At 46.0% G+C, this 19,428-nt stretch overlaps 1 protein-coding gene across 10 annotated transcripts in view; it reads left to right on the top strand.

Moving 5' to 3' along the window:
* DGKD (diacylglycerol kinase delta) overlaps positions 1-19,428 on the top strand; it is a 109,775-nt gene that overhangs the window by 58,541 nt on the left and 31,806 nt on the right. For 9 of the 10 annotated variants that reach the window (XM_032277860.1, XM_032277861.1, XM_032277859.1 and 6 more), the window contains 6 exons: positions 14,564-14,668; positions 14,952-15,084; positions 16,022-16,128; positions 16,531-16,656; positions 17,551-17,653; positions 18,977-19,139. In XM_032277860.1, the coding sequence (XP_032133751.1) occupies positions 14,564-14,668; positions 14,952-15,084; positions 16,022-16,128; positions 16,531-16,656; positions 17,551-17,653; positions 18,977-19,139 (737 nt within the window). Of the gene's footprint in view, positions 1-244; positions 5,405-14,563; positions 14,669-14,951; positions 15,085-16,021; positions 16,129-16,530; positions 16,657-17,550; positions 17,654-18,976; positions 19,140-19,428 lie in introns of those variants that run through there. The other variant, XM_032277866.1, reaches the window with a different exon arrangement.

The raw sequence follows: 19,428 nt of genomic DNA, 5'->3' as shown, positions 1-19,428 counted from the left end.
AAATTCGGGTCAGGGTTGGAAATTAAGTGGAAGGAATTGAGTGTCATTGTAAGATGCTCCAGAGGGTTGCTTCTTGGCTTGGCTTAGAAGTGGAGGGCTGGAATTTTTATTTTTTTTTATTTTATTTTTTTTTTATTTTTATTTATTTTTATTTTTATTTTTATTTTTTTTGAGACGGAGTTTCACTCTTGTTACCCAGGCTGGAGTGCAATGGCACGATCTCGGCTCACCGCAACCTCCGTCTCCTGGGTTCAGGCAATTCTCCTGCCTCAACCTCCTGAGTAGCTGGGATTATAGTTGCGCGCCACCATGCGGCTGGGATTTTTTAAGATACAGGCTTGGTGGTGTGACTTCACTCAAGTGCTGGAAACATTCTGTGGTTCTCACCTGGCCAGACAGAAAGCCTACATGTGGAAGAAGCTTCTCTGTGGTGAATTCCTATTGTCTGAGCTTTGTCTCAGGGGAAAGATTTCCCTCTAGTCTCCCAAAACAAGCACTACAGAGCCCAGATGTGTTCTGCTTTGGGTGGGTGAATTTTCACCTTGCATGTCTGTCCATCCCTCACAGTGTAGAACTTGTCTCAGTGTGCTTTGAGGTTTCTAGGGTGTGGTGTTGGTTTGTGGTTTGTGGAGGGGTGTGTGTTGGGAGGGAGGGTGTTTTTGTTGGTCTCCTCTAAAAGCTCCCTTCTGAGAGGCTCCTCCAGGACCTCCCTTTCTTCCCTTCATGAAGCATCCACCTTGTTTTCAGACACTCAGGCTGTTTAGGATTCAGGAATTGACTCTGGGATGAGACATTTGAGAGACAAATTAAGAACAGTTATGTTTGCCATGAGATGTATGACGGTCAGTAGGGGTCTGGCCAGGGTGTGTAAAAGCCCTGGGAGCTCTGCCCAGAGGGGTTGGAGATGATAAGGGGGGAAATGCCAAGCTCAGGCACTCAGGAGATTCCCCTCCCCCAGTTCTATCAGCAGAGTCTGGCTACTGGCATGGTTTCAGGCTGACCTGTTAACCTTCTGTATGGCCAAACTACAAGTGCGGGGCACGGCTAGAATGTGTGTGTCTCTAGTTCTGGCTTGGGCATGTTAGCATATTTTGTGCCAAAAACATTTAAAACATTCAAAGAGGAACACAATGAACACAACTACTTCCAGCTCGAGAAATAAACATAATAGATACAATGGAGGCACTTGGAATTCTCTTTCCTATCCTTGTTTCTTCCTGCCCCCCCCCCCCCCAGGGGTCACCTCCATTCTAACTTTGGTGTTTATCATTTGTTTGCATTTTTGTGTGCTTTTTTGACATGTATGTGTAGGCATAAACAATATATAGCATTGTTGAACTGGTTCTAAAATGTTGAATAAATATTATCAGGCTGGGCATCCACGGCATTGCTCTTCCTGGATTTATCCCTGTAGATACATCTAGCTTTAGTTAAATGGTACGAGGTTTAAAACAACTGATTCCTGATTCCAGGAGTTAAATCAGAATTTCTGGGGAATGAGGCATGAACCTCAGCACCCCTGACAGGCATGGCCCAAGTTGAGGCCCATGATGCTGGTTTTTGTGGCCTCTGTACTGTTCTGGGATCTAAGACATCCTATTGTGGACGTACATTTTCCCAGATCCCTGTGATCAACAGTGCTGCTGTGAATGTGCTTATCCTTATCTTCCTGGGCACATAGACAAGAGTTTCTCTAGAATGTGTTTCTAAGGATAGAATTGCCAGGTGTGTGCATCTTCTTAACTGGCAATTGTCAGATTACCTCCAGAACTATCACCAGCAGTGGTCACGTATGAGTGATCTCATTTCTATAGTGTCTTTAAGTTTTTTTTTTTTTTTTTTTATTGTACCAAACTGATGGCAAGATGAAGACCCCATGCATGAGATAAGACATGTTGAGACTTTAATGGACACTGTGCCCTCAGCATGTCCACATGGACCTACCGGCTCCCCCGCCACCCCAGCTGTAAAGCTTGCTTCTCCCACAGCATCCCCTTCCTGGGATGGGAGCAGCACCCTGCCAGCTGCTCGAAGGTCACTGTGGACTTCTCTCTGTCTCACCCTGTCCCGTCTGTTGTCTTCAGAGCACACCCAGAGCCCAGCCACTCTCCTCACCATCATCTCATGATGGGGTTACTGAGGAGCCTCCCAAAAGGTTTCCTGAGTTCTTTCCTGCATCTTATTGTCAGCTTTCGATAAAGCAACCAGAATGATGCTTTCCAAACTTAAGTTTGCATGGCTTCTTATTTTACATGGAGTAAAAACTAAAGTTCTTACAGATACCTGCATGGCCCTCTGTGGCCCTGATGCTTCTAGGTTGGCCCCTGGCCCCCGTCCTGACACCAGCCCCAGCCACACACCACCAGCCACGCGCCAAGTGCCTGCTTCGGCTCAGCCCTTCCCTGCCTCCTTCCTTGCTTCCTCCTGGTCTCTGCCTCCTTCCTCGCCTTCCCCCTATCTTTGCTATGGAGTCCCCTGGCCCCCAGACCTGTCTTTTCTGGTCTCTTGTTTTTCCATAGTGCTCGCCATCAGCTGTTACTCTCTATGCTATGTAATTCACTTCTTTAATAAGTATTTACTGCCTGCGTTCAAATGTAACCTCCACAGAAGCAGGGATCTTTTCTGTTTGCTCAAGTGAAAGACTGCCTGTATTTATTTCTGCGGAAGAAAGAAAGAATTTGGAGCCCAGTGATGAAGATAGCACAGGAGAGGAGGTGAAGTTGAGGGAGTAGTTTCTGAGTTGGGAGGTTGGGGGAATGGGGCAGAGTCACCGGCCTCTGGGACGCAGTGGCAGGAGGACCTCAAGGCCCCTAAGTGTGTAGTAGGACCCTGAGAGCTGTGGCCAGTGGGCTCTGGGGCTGCGGAGGCAGCTCCTTTTGGGGCCTTGCCTTGGCAGCATCTTGGCCACTCCCAGAGCATACACTAGTATTGCAGCAGTGGGTGCTCGGCTGGCCCGCCCCACCCAGGAAGTGCATTACTATTGGAGGGCAGGAGCCTGTGATTCTGACATCCTCCCTTCACGGCTGAGCTCCTCAGGTTACATAGCTCCACTGATTCTTCAAGCACTGTTGTGTTTAGAAATGAGCCCTGCCGTTTCTGGGGCCTTGCCTCATGCAGGCTCAAGTACCCAGGCCATGTGTCACAGCTGATAGCAAAATAAGCCCCTCAGCTGGAGGGCACGGTTTATGACACTCCTGTGTGTGCCTAAACTCGGGTGCGGGGACAGGCAGGGAGGCTGGCGTTTCTCCCCAGCCCTTCTGACATAGAGGACCTGGTCCTTTTGTTTGAAAATGTGTACCAAAGGTGTGTCAGCTGTGTCCATGTAATATTTTCTTGGCGTCAGATGTTTCATGGTTTTCACTAACTACAAATACAGGACTTTAGATAAGATTACACTTTTAACTTGTGCTGCCCACGTACACCCTTGTCCTTAAGAAACAGCATTGCTCTGGAGTTACGCCTTGGTTTTCCAAGTTAAAACTTAAATATTGTTCGTGGTGGTTGCTTATTTTTAATTAAAGCTTTTACTTTGAGATTCTTTGTACCTTTTACCCAGTTTCCTGCAGTGTTAACCTCTTGCACAACCCCAGTACAGTGTCACACCCAGGATACTAACCTCGTTACAGTGGAGATCGGTAGCCTCCATGCCAGAGGGACCCTCCTTGTGCCCTTTTATGGCTTCCCACATGTCCCTCTGTAACCCCTGGCCACCACTCATCTGTTCTCCATTTCTATAATTTGGTCTTTTCAAGACATTATATAAACGGAATTTTACAGTATGTAACCTTTGGAGTTAGAGTTTTCACTCAGCATAATTCCCTGGAGCCTCATTCAGGTTGATGAGTATATCAGTCATTGTTCTTTTTTATTACTGAGTAGTATTCCACAGGTGTGCCACAGTTTGTTACTGAGTAGCGTTCCACAGGTGCGTTACGGTTCGTTACTGAGTAGTGTTCCACGGGTGCGCCACAGTTTGTTAATCATTCTCCCACTGAAGGGCTTCTGAATAGTTTCTGGCTTTTGATGATCATGAATAAAGCTACTGTAAACGCTCCTGGGTAGGTTTCTGTGCAAACATAAATCTTCATTTCTCTGGGATAGATGCTGAAGGGTGTGATTGCTGGGTCACATGCTAGTCGCATACTTGGTTTTTTAAGAAACTGTCAAACTGTTTTGCAGAGTGGCCGTAACATTTTATATCCCACCCAATATAAGATCCTCTTTCTCCATATTCTCTCCAGCAGGTGGTGTTGGCACTCGTTTCTGTTGTAGCTATCGTGATAGTTGTGTGGGGTTCTCTCGTGCGTTCAGTGTGTTTCCCTGATGGCTGAGGATTTTGAGTATTTTCCGTGTGCTTAATTGCCACTTGCATATCTCCTCTTGCACTGTGAGGGATGAGGCACTGTGAGGGGTGAGAACTCATTTCCAGGTGGCGGGAGAAATATCCTGGCTCTCTGCTTGGCCTTCTCTGGATACTCTGAGTGCTGCAGCGCCTGGCTGCAGCCTGGGAGTCGGGTGGGCATGGTTTCTTCTTGCAGCGCTGGCTAGAGTAAGGTGGGTGTTATTGCCATTGTCAATTTCTGTCTTGTCTGACTGCCCACTTCTTGGCTCCTTGGCCTGGAGGGGCAGGCTTTTGTTGGGGCTTTTCACCTACCCCCCCAGTATCCATCACTGTTTTTGGCTTCTGCTTCTTTAGCTCCAAGTCTAGGGTATACCAGGTTAAAAAAAAACTCAGAGGGCCACCACTGTGTCGTCCCTTGGGCCAAGACCCTCGTCAGACTGCCACCTTCTCTCTACCTTTCAGGTTCTTCTTGTGTTGATTTTCTAATGCTCACAGTTTTCAGTTCTCAGCGAGAGGAGTGGGGAAAGGACCTCCGTGTCATCTGAACTTGGATCTGTGAAGAGGGAGTCCATGCGAAATGTTGTGCTCCACCCATCCCTGCTCGCTCATCGTGACCATTGGACCATTGTGGGCTCCAGGCCTCACATTAATTACTTGTAGGTCTTTTGGGTTGGCCTGTGGTTCCAACATGACACAGTTTGTAGGACCTTGATCTTTTTGTCATTTTACGTGTCATTTATGAATGAGATCCACGTCCAGGTCCCTGCATGTCCAAATTCGTGGTTATAAATGGTTGGACAGGATGTGGCCATTTGGGTGCTGTGATTCAGCCTGATGTGACTCAGTCAACTGCCCTTGTCATTATCCTCCAGATCTTATTTCTCCACCTTCTATTTTGAACTCTTGGGAAACCTGGTCAGAGTGGGAGGGGCAGCTAGTCAGATGACTTAATGAGATGTTAATATCATCCTTGTGCTGATCCTCCAAGCCAGTCACCCTGCCAAAAAGGAAATGCAATGTGCCAGACACCGCTAGTACTGAGTGAACTTGGGAGAGCTTGTGGTGAGAGCCAGTTGCTTCCCTGCCTCGTGCCCACTGGCCCTGGTCTGAGACACCAACCAGATGAGGAGAGACTGAAGGATGGAGGTCCGGGGCTCAGCCTGGAGCCAGCCTGCCTGGTGTCCTGGCCGTATCAGCTCATTTGCTGTGGGACTGTGAGCAGGCCCCTTAGCAGAGTTCATTAGGTTATGGAGAAGCTGAATGGAGCAGTTACCTGGAAAAGACGTGGTGGATTGCTGAGACATTCTTTGTGCCCTGTCCATGTTAGCTAAAGCTACCTCTTGTTATATCAGCTGCTGTGTGCACATAAGCCAGAGTCCACCTTCTTTTCCATTTGAGAAATCATGCCTGTCTGTCTCCAGTATGTCTCCTTTTTCACCATGATTTCTCAGCGATCACTCCTGTGGTTTAAAAACCCCCAGGGCTAATTCTTCCCAGTACATGGGAGGACATTTTGTCTGGCTTGGCAAATCATTTGGAGTAGAAAGGTATTTTCTCATATCTCTTGGAAGATCATGTACTTGAATCAAGAATAGAAACAAAAGTTCTTCTTTCAAATAGAATTTTAAAGCTTGTTTCTTTGTCCTTAACATTGTAAACCTAAGACTTTAGTAGACGTTGTAACATTGTAAACCTAAGACTGTTTTAGTAGCTCATTTTTGGATTGGCTACACATGCAGGTGGTACAGAAATGTTAAGACTAAAAAGGTATGAAGTGTTGCCCAGCCATTCAGAGGTCCCCTCAGTTAGAGGTGACTAATATTAGTTTTTTCTCTGTACCCAGACTCTTCTTCCTGCAATTGGCTTTTATCTATAAACAGTGTGTCTTAGAGGTTGTTTCATATAAGCACATGTGGAATAACTTCAGGCGTTTTAGTGGCTGCAACGTTTTCTGTCATATGAATGTACTGTCATTACTGTAGCCAGTCTCTACCAGCCTTATATTGATCAATATTTGTTTGGTTTCAAATCTTTTGTCTTTTAGTGAATGCAGCCATGACTAACCTTGTATATACAGTATGTGATTTCTCATGAAGATACAGGAGAGGATAAATTTATACAAGCACAGTTGATGAGACACAGGTGTATATTTTAAAGTTCGACGAATTTTACCAAATGGTTTCCATACAGGTTGTATTAAATTTTGCTCCAATGTATGAGAATCAGTAGACCATATTATCAAACATTTGATCTCTATGAAATGAAAAATGAGATCTCCTAATTTGCATTTGTCTTATGAGTAAGACTGAATATTTTTTCATACGTTGAAGATCCATCTCTAACACAGTTTTAACATAGCTCTGCTGGACTCTCATATTCATGCATGTGTTTCACCTTTCTCTTCCTATCTCTTGTATAGTTATTTTCTAACCAGATTTTTGTCCAAGAGTCTGGGCAGCTCTGCACACCTTTCTTTTGAGTTATGTGGTTATACGTTTTTGAGAAATCTCAAGTTCTGTATCCTCTTTTACTGAGGTGCAGCATGCACATGGAGGAATGTACTTGTTAACAGGCATACAGCTTGGTGACTGTTCCCAACCATGGAGAACATTGTAGTCCCCAGAAACCCTGCTGTGTGCCCCTCCCGTCAAAACAGCTGCTAGGAGAAGCTAGCATCTAACACCATAGATTAGTTATGTCTGTTTTTTTAACTTTATGTAATGCATAAGGAAATTATGTAGTATATGTTGTCCTGAGTCAGGCTTATTTCTTTCGCAATTGTAAGATTCATCACATTATTGCATGTCTCCCAAGGTATTAATATACTATAGTTTATTCACTGTAGGCCTATTTAGAGAAGTGATGCTATGAACATTCTTGTGTATGCCTTGATGAGGAAGATTCGTGTTTGCGTTTCTGTGAGGTGGGTGGGTGGACTTGCTGGGTCACAGGGTATATATGAGTTCAGCTGTTTTCGGAAGTAGTTGCACCAAATTGCACTGTCACCAGCACTTAATATTGTCTGTTTCGGCTCAGCCATTGTGAGAGGTGCATCACCCTGTGGCTTTAATTTCAGTTTCCCTGATGACTAATCAAATTGAGCACTGGGTCATGTGCTTTATCGGCCATTTGTGAAATAACTGTTCAAGACCTTTGTCCATTCTACTATTAGTCTGTCTTCTCTTTGCTTATTGATTTGTAAGTTCTGTTACCTTCAAGAGATTTCCGGTGTCTGAAAATTCAAATCTGTCTATGGCTGTTCTAGCCCGCCTCAGGATTCTGTGAGGAACACAGCCACCATTTTATCCACTCTTCCTCTGTGATACTGTGTTTCTGTCTCTAGTCTTTCCAGCGTCAAGATCTGAGGATTTTTTTTTTCTCCAATGTGTAGGTTCCCATGCAGCCACCTGTCTTCTTGCTCTCTGATGCAGCTCTGCTCCTTTCCTTGGTGGCATGTCCTGCAGCCTGGCCTTTCGAGTCCCTGGGATGTCATTGATTTGTCCTGTCAAGTTCAGTTTATTGCCCTACTTTTTTTTCTTTTTTTGAGACAGGGTCTCACTCTGTCATCCAAGCTGGAGTATAGTGGGTGTGATCTTGGCTCACTACAACCTCCGCCTCCCAGGTTCAAGTGATCCTCCTACCTCAGCCTCCCAAGTAGCTGAGATTACAGGTGTGTGCCACCACGCCCAGCTAATTTTTGTATTTTTAGTTAGAGATGGGGTTTCACCATGTTGACCAGTGGTCTGAAACTCCTGAGCTCAACTGATCTACCTGCCTCGCCCCACAAAGTGCAGGGTTTACAGATGTGAGTCACTGCGCCTAGCCTTATTGCCCTATTTCTGATTTGCAACTATCTTTTAAGCTGATTTAGGGATGTGAACTATTTCTTACTTTATATATTTGCTTGAAAAATATGAGCCATCTCTTAGTCTCCAAAGTCTTTTCTTTGTGAAGGCTGGATTTTGAAGATAGCTTCAGCTTTTTTGCGCCATTCCTTGGTTGCCAGTAGTTATGGCTGCAGTCCAGATCATAGGGATGCTCTTAGTATTCCTTAGAGCATCTCCCTGCACCTGCCACCTGCCCTGGTAGGCAGGATGCACAGCCAGGAAGGCATAGCCCGAGGGCCTGTATCCAGCCCCCAGTTTCTCTCCTGGGTCCTTCCTGCCCACGCCGTCTCCCAAATCAAGGGATTGAATAGGAGGTACTTCTCAGAACATCCCCTAGAATGAGCCTCCCAAAGAGTCTCACTCTCCCCTACCAGGAGTTGGACTGTGGCTGGTGTTAGAGGAGCAGGAAGATGAGGCAGGCTCTTGTCTGAGGGGTGCCTCCTTCCCTGCTGGCTGGTGTGGGGGCTGGAGCTCACCAGGAGGGGTATGCCGAGGAGCTGAAGGCATGGCATGGACATGTGAGTCATGACAAGTCTCCTGTGTGCAGCTAGGGACTGACATAGAGAAGGCAGGCCCAGTTGTGTCCCCTTTGTGGGCAGCTAAGAAACATGGATTCTGACTTATTTGGTGGGACTCTTCTGTGATATTTCTTGTGGTTTGGGAGGGTGGACCATTGACACCAGAGCAGTCTCAAGGAAGACACCCACACGAGAAAGTGGTCTTGGCAGTGTCAAATGATGATGTCAAAGCTGAGGGCTTTGGGCCTGAGGTAGCACTGATAGTGACAGTGCAAGGTGCTCTTCCAGGACAGTATGAGGTTGCACCAACTGGCACCTTACAACAGCAAGGCTAGGATGCAACACTGCTCTTCATAGCCCCAGTTTACAGATTGCCCAGGGTGGTGAAGCACCTGCTGTAAGTTATACAGCTGGCAAGGGCTTCAGACTCAGCGATGTGCCAGGCCCTCTACACATTTGGTCCTGGTCAGTTTCACCACAGCTCTGTAAGTTGCTTCTGTCATCACCTTTCTCAGTGAGAAGCAAAAGAGGGTCTGCCGCCATTTCCCAAATTTATCAGTGGCCAGATGGAATTCAGATCTGGGTCTGTCTCAGGCTTCTTCACAACAGAACAGACACAAATAAGAGTTTTGTTTTGTTTTGTTCCTTAGAAGCCAAAACCCAGATTCTTTGACATTTATCTGTTGCTCAGTGTTTATTGTCCACAGACAATAGCACAGATGAAGGCAAGGATGCCATTGATTACTTGTATCATTAACTCACTGTCTTTAAACCTAATGCTTTTGTCTGTAATTTGCTGCCTAGTAGTGCCCAATACCCACGAAGCAATTCTACTAGTAAACCGTCTCCTTCAGCCTGTGGGGCAGATGGGACCAAAGATCCATTTTCTTAAATGCCGTGGCTGAGTTCTGGAGCAAAGGTGGTGCCACGCTTCAGCTCATAAAAGCTGCTGTGGGAGTAGTAGACCCAGGACCTAAAACATTTCATAGTTGTCTTCTGTAAATATCCTGTTGCATGACTCCTAATAGAATCCCTGAATTATGCAAAGCAAGGTATCTTTCTCTCTTATTGTATTTATTATGCTGACAAAAGTATTCAAATATTAAAACTCACCCAGAGTGAACAATTAGGTACGTGTGCTCAGACTTGATAGGGAGACAGGGATGATGCCCATGACTGATGCACCTGCCCAGCCTTGGCAGCTCCCAGTCTCCCATGACCGTCCCCAAGTGGCTGTCCAGAGACCCCCCCGGTCCCACTCTCAGGGCCCACTTTGTTGTCTTCACAGCTGACTCAGTGTGGGAAATAGTTACCTGCCTGCCTCTCCCCACTGAGTTCTGTAAGGGGAGGAACTTTGCCCACCATGTGCTTAGAATCCCAGGACTTAGAAGAGACACCTACAAGCATCTGCTGAGCCAGGGAGTGTCCTCTGGAGGGAGAGGGGCTGTTCATGGCACTCTCCAATCTTGAACAACAGCAGGGCAGAAGGCAGACAGCCCCTCCAGGACTGCCTTTGCTGTCTCTCCTCCCTCAGTCTCTCCCAGCTCTGCTGCTTCTCACACCCAGCCTGGCCCCGGGTGTTCTTCTCCCACCAGCCCAGGATATGTGGAAGGATAAGCAAACCATGCGCCATCGACCCAATTTCATTTATCCGCTCTGCCATGAAACTTGGTCGCTGGAGAATCTCCCTGTAAAGCACAGTTTCTATGTTTTCTGAGCCAGAAACGTGGTTATTTAATAATTTTAATTAGGTATTCTTAAATTGGGTCTTCTTAATGTAAATTAAAGCTATGAGATGTGCCAAAATCTAAAAGTTAAATAACATATTCTGTTGGTGAATCCATGGGGAAGCAAGCATTTTCCTAACACTGTTGGTGAGAATGCAAAATGGTACAGCCCCTGTGGGGGTAATTTGGCAATAGCTAGCAAAATTACATGTACATTACAGGGTATGGATGTGCATTTGTTATTCTGCCAGGAAAGGTGGTCTGGCATTTTACTTGATAAAGCCTTGGAAATCCAATTTACTCTTTGTCAGAGTAGTTTTACTTCTAGGAATTTACCCCAAAGATACGCTGGTAAAAAGAGGAAAAGATCCTTGTAAAGATAATTCATGACATCATTATGAGAAATATCAATGAGTTTTAAATGCACAAAATTACCATCCATAGGACACTGGCTGAGTTCTATACAGCGGAGTACTGTGTCATTGAAGGAAAGAGTGAAGCAGCTCTGGATATTGCTAAGGAGTGATGGCTGGGATATGTAATTAAATGGAAAGGCAGAGTTGGAGAAAAGTGTCCATGCCACTGTTTACATAGGAGACAATATGATATACATGTTTGCATGTATCTTAAAAATGGAAGGAGAAACCATACCTTCTCTCTCTCTCTCTCTCTCTCTCTCTCTCTCTCCCTCCCTCCCTCCGCCTCTCTCTTTTTGGTAAAGCAACCTATGGGAACCGGGATAGAGGGGAGAGATATAAAAGCTAGATTTCTGAATCTACCTTGTTTGTAGATTTGACTTTGGAACTCCATTGATATGATCATTATAAAACAAAATTAAGTAAAAAAAGATTAAAACCCTTCAGAATTTTGATACACTATCAACTTTTTTCTCTAAAAAGTTTATGTCCTGTTTTCCTCTTCTCAGTGCTTGAGAAGTCTTTTCCCCCACACATTTGTCAGTACTGAATAGCCATCTTTTAAAATTTTGCCAATCCCATGGGTGAAAAATAGATTGCTGTTTTCATTTGCATCCTCTGATGACTAGAGTGATTAAGCAGCTTTTTACTTGCTTATTATCTATTTGGTATTTCTTCTGTGAGGATGTCCTAGCTAGAGCAATCAAACAAAAAAAAAAAAAAAAGAAAAGAAAGGACATCCAAATTGGAAAGGAAGAAGTAAAATTCTTGTTTGCAGATGATGTGATCTTATATTTGGAAAAGCCTAAAGACCCCCACCAAAAAAAAAAACACTGTTAAAACTGATAAATTCAGTAGAGTTGCAGGATTCAAAATAAATATGCAAAACTCAGTAGCATTTCTATATGTACCAACAGTGCACAATCTGAAAAAAGAAATCAAGAAAGTAATCCCATTTATAGTAGTTACAAATTAAAGTAAAATACCTAGGAATTAAGAAGTGAGAGATTTCTACAAGAAATAGAAGAGAACACACAAAAAATGGAAAGATACTGCATGTTCATGGACTGGAAGAATCAACATTGTGAAAATGTTTGTATTACCCAAAGCAATCTACAGATTCAGTGCAATTCCTATGAAAATACCAATGACACCCTTCACAGAAACGGAAAAAATAATTCTAAAATTTATATGGAACCAAAATAGCCACAAGACCCAGAATAGGCAAAATTATCCTTTTGAAAAACTAGAGGAATCACATTTTCTGACTTCAGATTATACTACAGAGCTATGCTAACCCAAACAGCATAGTACTGGCATGAAAACAGACACAGACCGATGGAACAGAATAGAGAACCTAGAAGTAAATTCATGCATCCACAGTGAACACATTTTCGACAAAGGTACCAGGAGCATATACTGAGGAAAGGACAGTCTCTTCACTAAATGGTGCTGGGAAAACTGGTTTTCCATATGCAAAAGAATGAAACTAGACTCCTGTCTCTTGCCATATACAAACATGAAATCAAAATGGATTAAAAACTTAAATCTAAGACCTCAAAGTATGAAACTACTAAAAGAAAACACTGGGGAAACATTGCAGGACGTTGGACAGGGCAAAGGTTTCTTGAGTAATTCCCACAAGCACAGGCAATGAAAGCAAAAGGCAGACAGATGATTAAAGTTCCTGCACAGCAAAGGAAACCACACGGTAAGGAGACAGCCTACAGAACGTGAGAAAATATTTGCACACTATTCCTCTGATGAGTGATTATAAATTGGGAGCTCAAATAATCCAAAAGGGAAAAATCTAATCATCCAATTAAAAAATAGGCAAAAGATCTGAATAAACATTTCTCAAAAAAAGACATACATATGGCAAGTAGATATACGAAAAAGTGCTCAATGTCATTGATCATCAGAGAAATGCAAATAAAGACTACAATGAGATACTGTCTTACCCCAGTTACAATGACTTTCATCCAAAAGACAGGCATTAGCAAATGCTGGTGAGGATGTGGAGAAAAGGGAACCCTCGTACACCATTGATGGGAGTGTAAATTAGTACAGCCACTATGGAGAACAGTTTGGAGGTTCCTCAAAAAACTAAAAATATAACTACCGTGTGGTCCAGAAATCCCACTGCTAGGTATGTACCAAAAAGAAGGGAAATCAGTATATCGAGGAGATGTCTGCACTCCCGTGTTTACTGCAGCACTGTTCACAATAGCCAAGATTTGGAAGCAGCCTAAGTGTCCATCAACAGACAAATGAATGTGGTACATGTACACAATGGAGTACTCTTCAGCCGTAAAAAATAATGAGATCCTGTCATTTGCAACAACAACAGATGGAACTGGAGGGCACTTATGTTAAGTGAAATAAGCCAAGCACAGAAAGACAGACTTCACACCCGCTCACTTACTTGTGGGAGCTGAAAAAAAAAAAAAAGAAAAGTTGAACTCACGGAGATAGGCAGTAGATGGATGGTTACGTGGGGCTAGGGGGATGGTTAATAGGTACAAAAGTATAGTTAGAATAGACCAGATGGAGTATTTGATAGCAGAACAGGGTGGCAACTGTTAATAATTTGCTGTTCATTTGAAAATAACTAAGAATATATTTGGATTGTTTGTAACACAGAGAAAGGATAAATGGTTGAGGCAATAGAGACCCCATTTACTCTGTGATTATTCTGTGCCTGTATGCCCCATAAATACATATACCTACCAAGTACCCACAAAAAAATTAAAAAAGAACGTTGATGTATTTCTTTTGTGAAATGCAAGTTCATAGCCTTTTTTATGTCAGGAAGTTTTTTCTACTGATTTACAAAAACTCCATATTATGGATATCATTTTCATTTGTTGATTATTACCAGGTCATAACTTTATGTCTTGTCAGGTGGTTCAGGTCCTGCCTAGTCTGAGATTGAGGTTTTCTCCAAGAACATTTATATGCGATGCATATTGATATGTGACACATGCTATGGTATTCTAGAGTTACAGTGGACTAGACTTCCCTAAACCGTTCAAATGCTGGACATCACACAGTTGCTACTTTTTAAAAAGTTTCCTAGGGCTGCTGGGTGCCGTGGCTCACGCCTGTAATCCCAGCACTTTGGGAGGCCGAGGCGGGTGGATCACAAGGGCAAGAGATCGAGACCATCCTGGTCAACATGGTGAAACGCCCGTCTCTACTAAAAATACAAAAAATTAGCTGGGTATGGTGGCGTGTGCCTGTAATCCCAGCTACTCAGGAGGCTGAGGCAGGAGAATTGCCTGAACCCAGGAGGCGGAGGTTGCAGTGAGCTGAGACCGCGCCATTGCACTCCAGCCTGGGTAACAAGAGTGAAACTCCGTCTCAAAAAAATAAAATAAAAAATAAAATTTCCTGCGGCTTACTGTGCCTAAGTAGTAAGCAGTTATATAAATGTCCAGTTAAGTTAATTGCTGATGAACATATAAAAACTAAATTTCACTGTCTTTTTAGTTTGAGATTGTTCTTAATTTTTAGTGATCCATGATAACTATTTTTGTTTTCTGCTTGGTGTGAATACGTGAATGAAATAGTAATTTATCATGTATATGTGAGGTAGGTTTTAAGAAAGTGTTCATAGCCATTGGCACTTGCCTTTTGTTCATGGTTCTGTTGACCATGTTTCTTTCTCTAGGTCATAACTCCATGTAGGAAGCTCATCCTGTGCGCCGATAACAGAAAAGAAATGGAAGATTGGATCGCAGCATTAAAGACTGTGCAGAACAGGGAGCACTTTGAGGTTAAAAAAGAAAAACCTTCTCCAAATGCCTCCTGTTGCCTCCCTCACCCCATGTCTGCTGTCTGAGTGTCCCCCACGTGCGGATCCACAGTCTGGAACTCGCATTCTCAGCATGTTCCTTGTACAATTAAAACTTGTTGCCTGTCCTCTGGGAAGACCTGTCCTTTATAAACCTTTCCCCTCTTCTCTCTTGGAGGCTCTCTTGGATACTTTGTTTAATCTTGTCCAAGTTACAATTTAAAAGAGAAGTCTTATCTTTGCCGTATTGGTTTCATTCTTCCAGCCCACCCAGTACAGCATGGACCATTTCTCAGGGATGCACAATTGGTACGCCTGTTCCCACGCGAGGCCGACCTACTGCAACGTGTGCCGTGAGGCTCTGTCTGGGGTCACGTCGCATGGGCTGTCCTGTGAGGGTATGGATGTGCATTTGTTGTTCCGTCAGGAAAGGTGGCCTGGCATTTTACTTGATAAAGCTTTGGAAATCCAAACCCAGTCACCGTAAAGAAGCCATTGCCACCCATGAGGTCCAAGGGCACAGTAGTTTCTATGATTCTATTCTTGTTTATTTTTCCTGCTGAAGAGTCCTTCATCAATCATTTTTTATAGTGCTCAAACAGAGTGAAAAGAAGGGGAGCGGTGGGTGGCAAAAGGAGAAACAGAGGAAGCCTAGAGCACACAGAGGGAAAGGCACTGCGGGAACAGCTGCCGGCCCCAGCGTTTCACACTCCGCAGTCGGGTGCATGGGGCCATGCGTATATGGACTGAAAGTGCATTACAGACCCAGAGGCCAGGACTGCAGAGTTTGGGCAAGGGCGTCCAGTCTGGTGGCAAGAGCAGTGGGCTGGAGCAGGCTCTTTAGCTGTAGCTTGGACCACACCCTGCCTCTGCCTGTTTTTGCACAGCTCTCACGCTTCAGACTGGCTTTTACATTTTTAAATGATTGGAAAACATCAAAAGAAGAATCCTATTTTGTGACACATGAAAATTACATGAAATTCAAATTTGTGTCCTTAAAAAAGTATTGTCTCTGGCTGCTTTTGTGCTACACGCAGAGTTGAGTAGTTGTGATGGAGGCTGGATGCCACCTGCAAGGCCTCCACTGCTCGCTCTCTGGCCTGTGACAGAAAGCTCACCGATCCCCAGCTCTCCCTGATGTATGGTCTCACATACGCCTCCGGTCCCACCGCCCCCAGCCTCTAAGCGTATCACAGTAGCTCAGTTATAAAATGAGAGTGCCGCTGGTACCTTCCTTGACTTTTCTGGAGCTGGGCAGTTCTCACAGCACTGCTCAGCATGGGAAGTTCCTGGCACAGACACAGCTTGTAGGCTCATGTGTCCCTTCTCTCTCAGTGTGCAAATTTAAGGCCCACAAGCGCTGTGCTGTACGTGCAACCAATAACTGCAAGTGGACCACGCTCGCCTCGATCGGGAAGGACATCATTGAGGATGCAGATGGGGTACGTTAAGAAATACCACCTGTGGGGCCCTGAGCCACGGCGGCCCACCTGCATTGTCCCTTGCAAGCCTCCTCCCCGCCTTCCCCAGCACTGTTTCATTGGAGACGGTCACACTGGTATTGGGTGTCACAGTGGAAAGTATATGCGGTCTCCGTGTGGTCGCTGCACCCCCGAGCTCCATCCTGTCCCTGTGAGTCTTGTTTGCACCTCTTACAGGTGCTGTGGGTAGATGGCCCTTCACAGGCCCTGCCATCCCTCCCCTCACCGGCGTCAGGGAAAGAGCTTGTGCTGGGAAGAATGCCGTGGCTGAGTTATAAAGAGCGTTTCCGTCTAAGGGCTCCTGGCTGCCCTTGACGTGGAGCCTTGGGAGCACCCCTAGTGCGTGCCTCTGTTTGGTCGCAGATCTCGATGCCTCACCAGTGGTTGGAAGGAAACCTGCCTGTGAGTGCCAAGTGCACCGTGTGCGACAAGACGTGTGGCAGTGTGCTGCGCCTGCAGGACTGGCGCTGCCTCTGGTGCAAGGCCATGGTGAGTGTGGGCCCTGCGCCGGGCTGGAGGGGAGGGCCTGCTCCCTACAGTGCCCATGCGGGCCTCGTGCCTCCACACGATCTGCTGGATCCTGGTAAATTCATCCCAGAGGCCCCTCCGGCTCTGAGAGTGGGTGTTTTGACCTGTTTGGTCATTTTCCTTCTTAGTTTTTTTTTTTGTGGGGGGTGTTTCTTCCTTTTGAATTTAGTCCTGCCTTTTCAACAGACGTAAGTGTGTGTCATTGGGACGGATGTACCCTGCATCATGTGGCCCTGTAGCTGGGTTGTGAGGAGTCTCCTGGGTGGCGTGGAAGCAGGAAAGCTGGAGAGGCCCTTCAGAGCAGTGTTGGCTCTGGGTGGTGTTTACATTGAGCATAGCCATGTGGAAGTGTCATAGCCCATGTGGCCTCCTGCTGGATTCTGGGTCTCATCATTGCCCTGGGTGGTGAGATGTGCTTCCAGGGAGAGATACACGGAGCCTCCATGTACTCGCCTCTGGGATGGTCATTTTGAAGTGGCTGCTGCAGTCACTTGCCTAGCACATCTGGCCACCAGGAGGAAGCCAAGACACAGGGGATGTGTAGAGACACATTGCTCCAGGAGCCCTCACCCTCGTCTTGAAAGTTGGAGGTAGCTGTGGTGGGATGGCCCGAGGCTCGGGTGCAGGACTGTTGCTCACAAGGTGTGCACCATGACTGGCTTCTGCCTGGTGTTTCCGTGCTATGCCTTCTCGAGTGCAAAGCCAGGGCATGGGGCCTGTGATGGGAGCAGGCCAGCCCAGCTCTGAAATCACCCGCCTCTGCCATAGCCGGCTTATCAACTACAGGGCAGGAGGATTTCTGGTGTGTGTACAGGATGCCAGTGACCCTTGGTGATGCGGAGACTCTTGTTTCAGGTTCACACATCGTGTAAAGAATCCTTGCTGACCAAGTGCCCACTTGGCCTGTGCAAAGTGTCAGTTATCCCACCCACGGCTCTCAACAGCATCGACTCCGACGGTGGGTACCACACATGCTCGTCCTTCTCATGCACTTCCACACGCTTCCTTCTCCACAGGCTTTCTCCTCTCCAGCTCTAGACTTGGTTATCTTGGTGAGATGTCAGAATGAGGTCAGGCACAACCAGGGGGGGCGCTGGAGGAGTTGCACAGAGTGGCACACGGTGCCCTGATTCTACGGCATTGCCATTAGATGGGCCTGAGACCGGAGCCTGGCGCTTGACGTGGATGTGATGCTGTTGAGTGGAACTCATTTGGTACAGTAACATGTCGTACAGGGTTGTAGCCTGGGAGCAGCAGGGTACACCACCGAGGTTCGTGTAAGTGCAGATACTCTACGTGGTGTTTGCGCGGCAATGCAGCCACCTCACAAGGCCTCTTCTCGAGACATATTCCTATTTTTAAGTGACCGTAATTGTAAGTTACAAGCTTAAAGGAAAGTCCCTTTCCAGCTCCCAGAAGGTCCTGGGCTTAGGGTCTTTGATGGCCCATTACACCAGCAGACTGTAGAATCCAGATTCTGGCTATTTCTGTGTCCAGAGAACATGATAAATTGTCTCTAGAGTCAAACCTGAATCTAGTACGTGCTTGCCATGTGAACCTGAGCAAATCCTCAAACCCTGCCAAGCCCCAGGTTCCCCACTTATAAAGTGGGCCTCAAATTTACAGAATGGGGGTGCGGGGATCATTAAATGGAACTTGGCATAAAGGAAGTTCCTCAAGTTTATGGAACAGGGGTGTGGGGATCATTAAATGGGGCTTGGTATAAAGGAAGTGCCTCAAGTTTACAGAATAGGGGTGTGGGGACCATTGGCACATGGTGCCCTGATTCTATGGCATTGCCATTAGATGGGCCTGAGACCCGAGCATGGCGCTTGACATGGAGGTGATGCTGTTGAGTGGAACCCAGGTCTGGGGGCTTCTCCATATGAGCCATTGAAGCTATGTTCCATCTCTGCCCAGCACACACTGGCACACTGGCTTGCAGCTGCTCTCGTGTCTGGCTGGGACATGGTGCCACCTGTTGACAAGTACTGGTGGAAGAGGGGATGTGGGGTACATGGCTCAGAGCAGATCAAGAGAAGAAGACAGCAGCAAGGTGGCACTTGGACACCTTGTGAATGTGAGATTGATGGATGGGGCTCCCGGCTCACACGTGGGGAACAGCTGTGGGGAACTGTTTGCTGACCTCTTGCTGACTTAGGTGTGCTTGTGTCAGGTGTACGTCTTTTGCGGGGTCTGCTGCTGCTGATTCCATCAGTGGTGCCCCAGTGCCTCCCGGGGCCTGTAGATTTTCTTCTGTCCTGTTCGTTCTTGCATCCAGGGTTCTGGAAGGCCAGCTGTCCTCCGTCTTGCACAAGCCCACTACTGGTCTTCGTCAATTCAAAAAGTGGGGACAACCAAGGTGTGAAGTTCCTCAGAAGATTCAAACAGCTGCTGAACCCTGCCCAGGTCTTTGACCTCATGAACGGAGGCCCACACCTCGGGTAGGAAGCTTGTAAAATATATCTTTCTTGGAGTTTTAAAAATTGTGTAAATGGTGTGTGCTTGTTAAAAAAAAGATCAAAGACACAAAGTTTTAGATAGGAAAGAAAAGTTGAACTGCTTCCTCCCCAAACTGCACTTGCAGAGGTGCCCACTCTTAATAGAGGTGCATGGCCTTCCAACTTTGAACACAGCGTGTGTGTGCACACACCCATGCACGTGCATCTTTTGAGCCAGTCAGGATTCTTCTTTACCTGCTGTTGTGCAAATGCCTTCTGCATGTGTCTGCTT

The sequence above is a fragment of the Sapajus apella genome, unplaced genomic scaffold (assembly GCF_009761245.1).
Source record: "Sapajus apella isolate SASKATOON/1434 unplaced genomic scaffold, GSC_monkey_1.0 scaffold10, whole genome shotgun sequence".
Taxonomy (NCBI): domain Eukaryota; kingdom Metazoa; phylum Chordata; class Mammalia; order Primates; family Cebidae; genus Sapajus; species Sapajus apella.
Note: the sequence above shows the minus strand (reverse complement) of the source record. Positions and strands in the feature narration are given on the sequence as shown.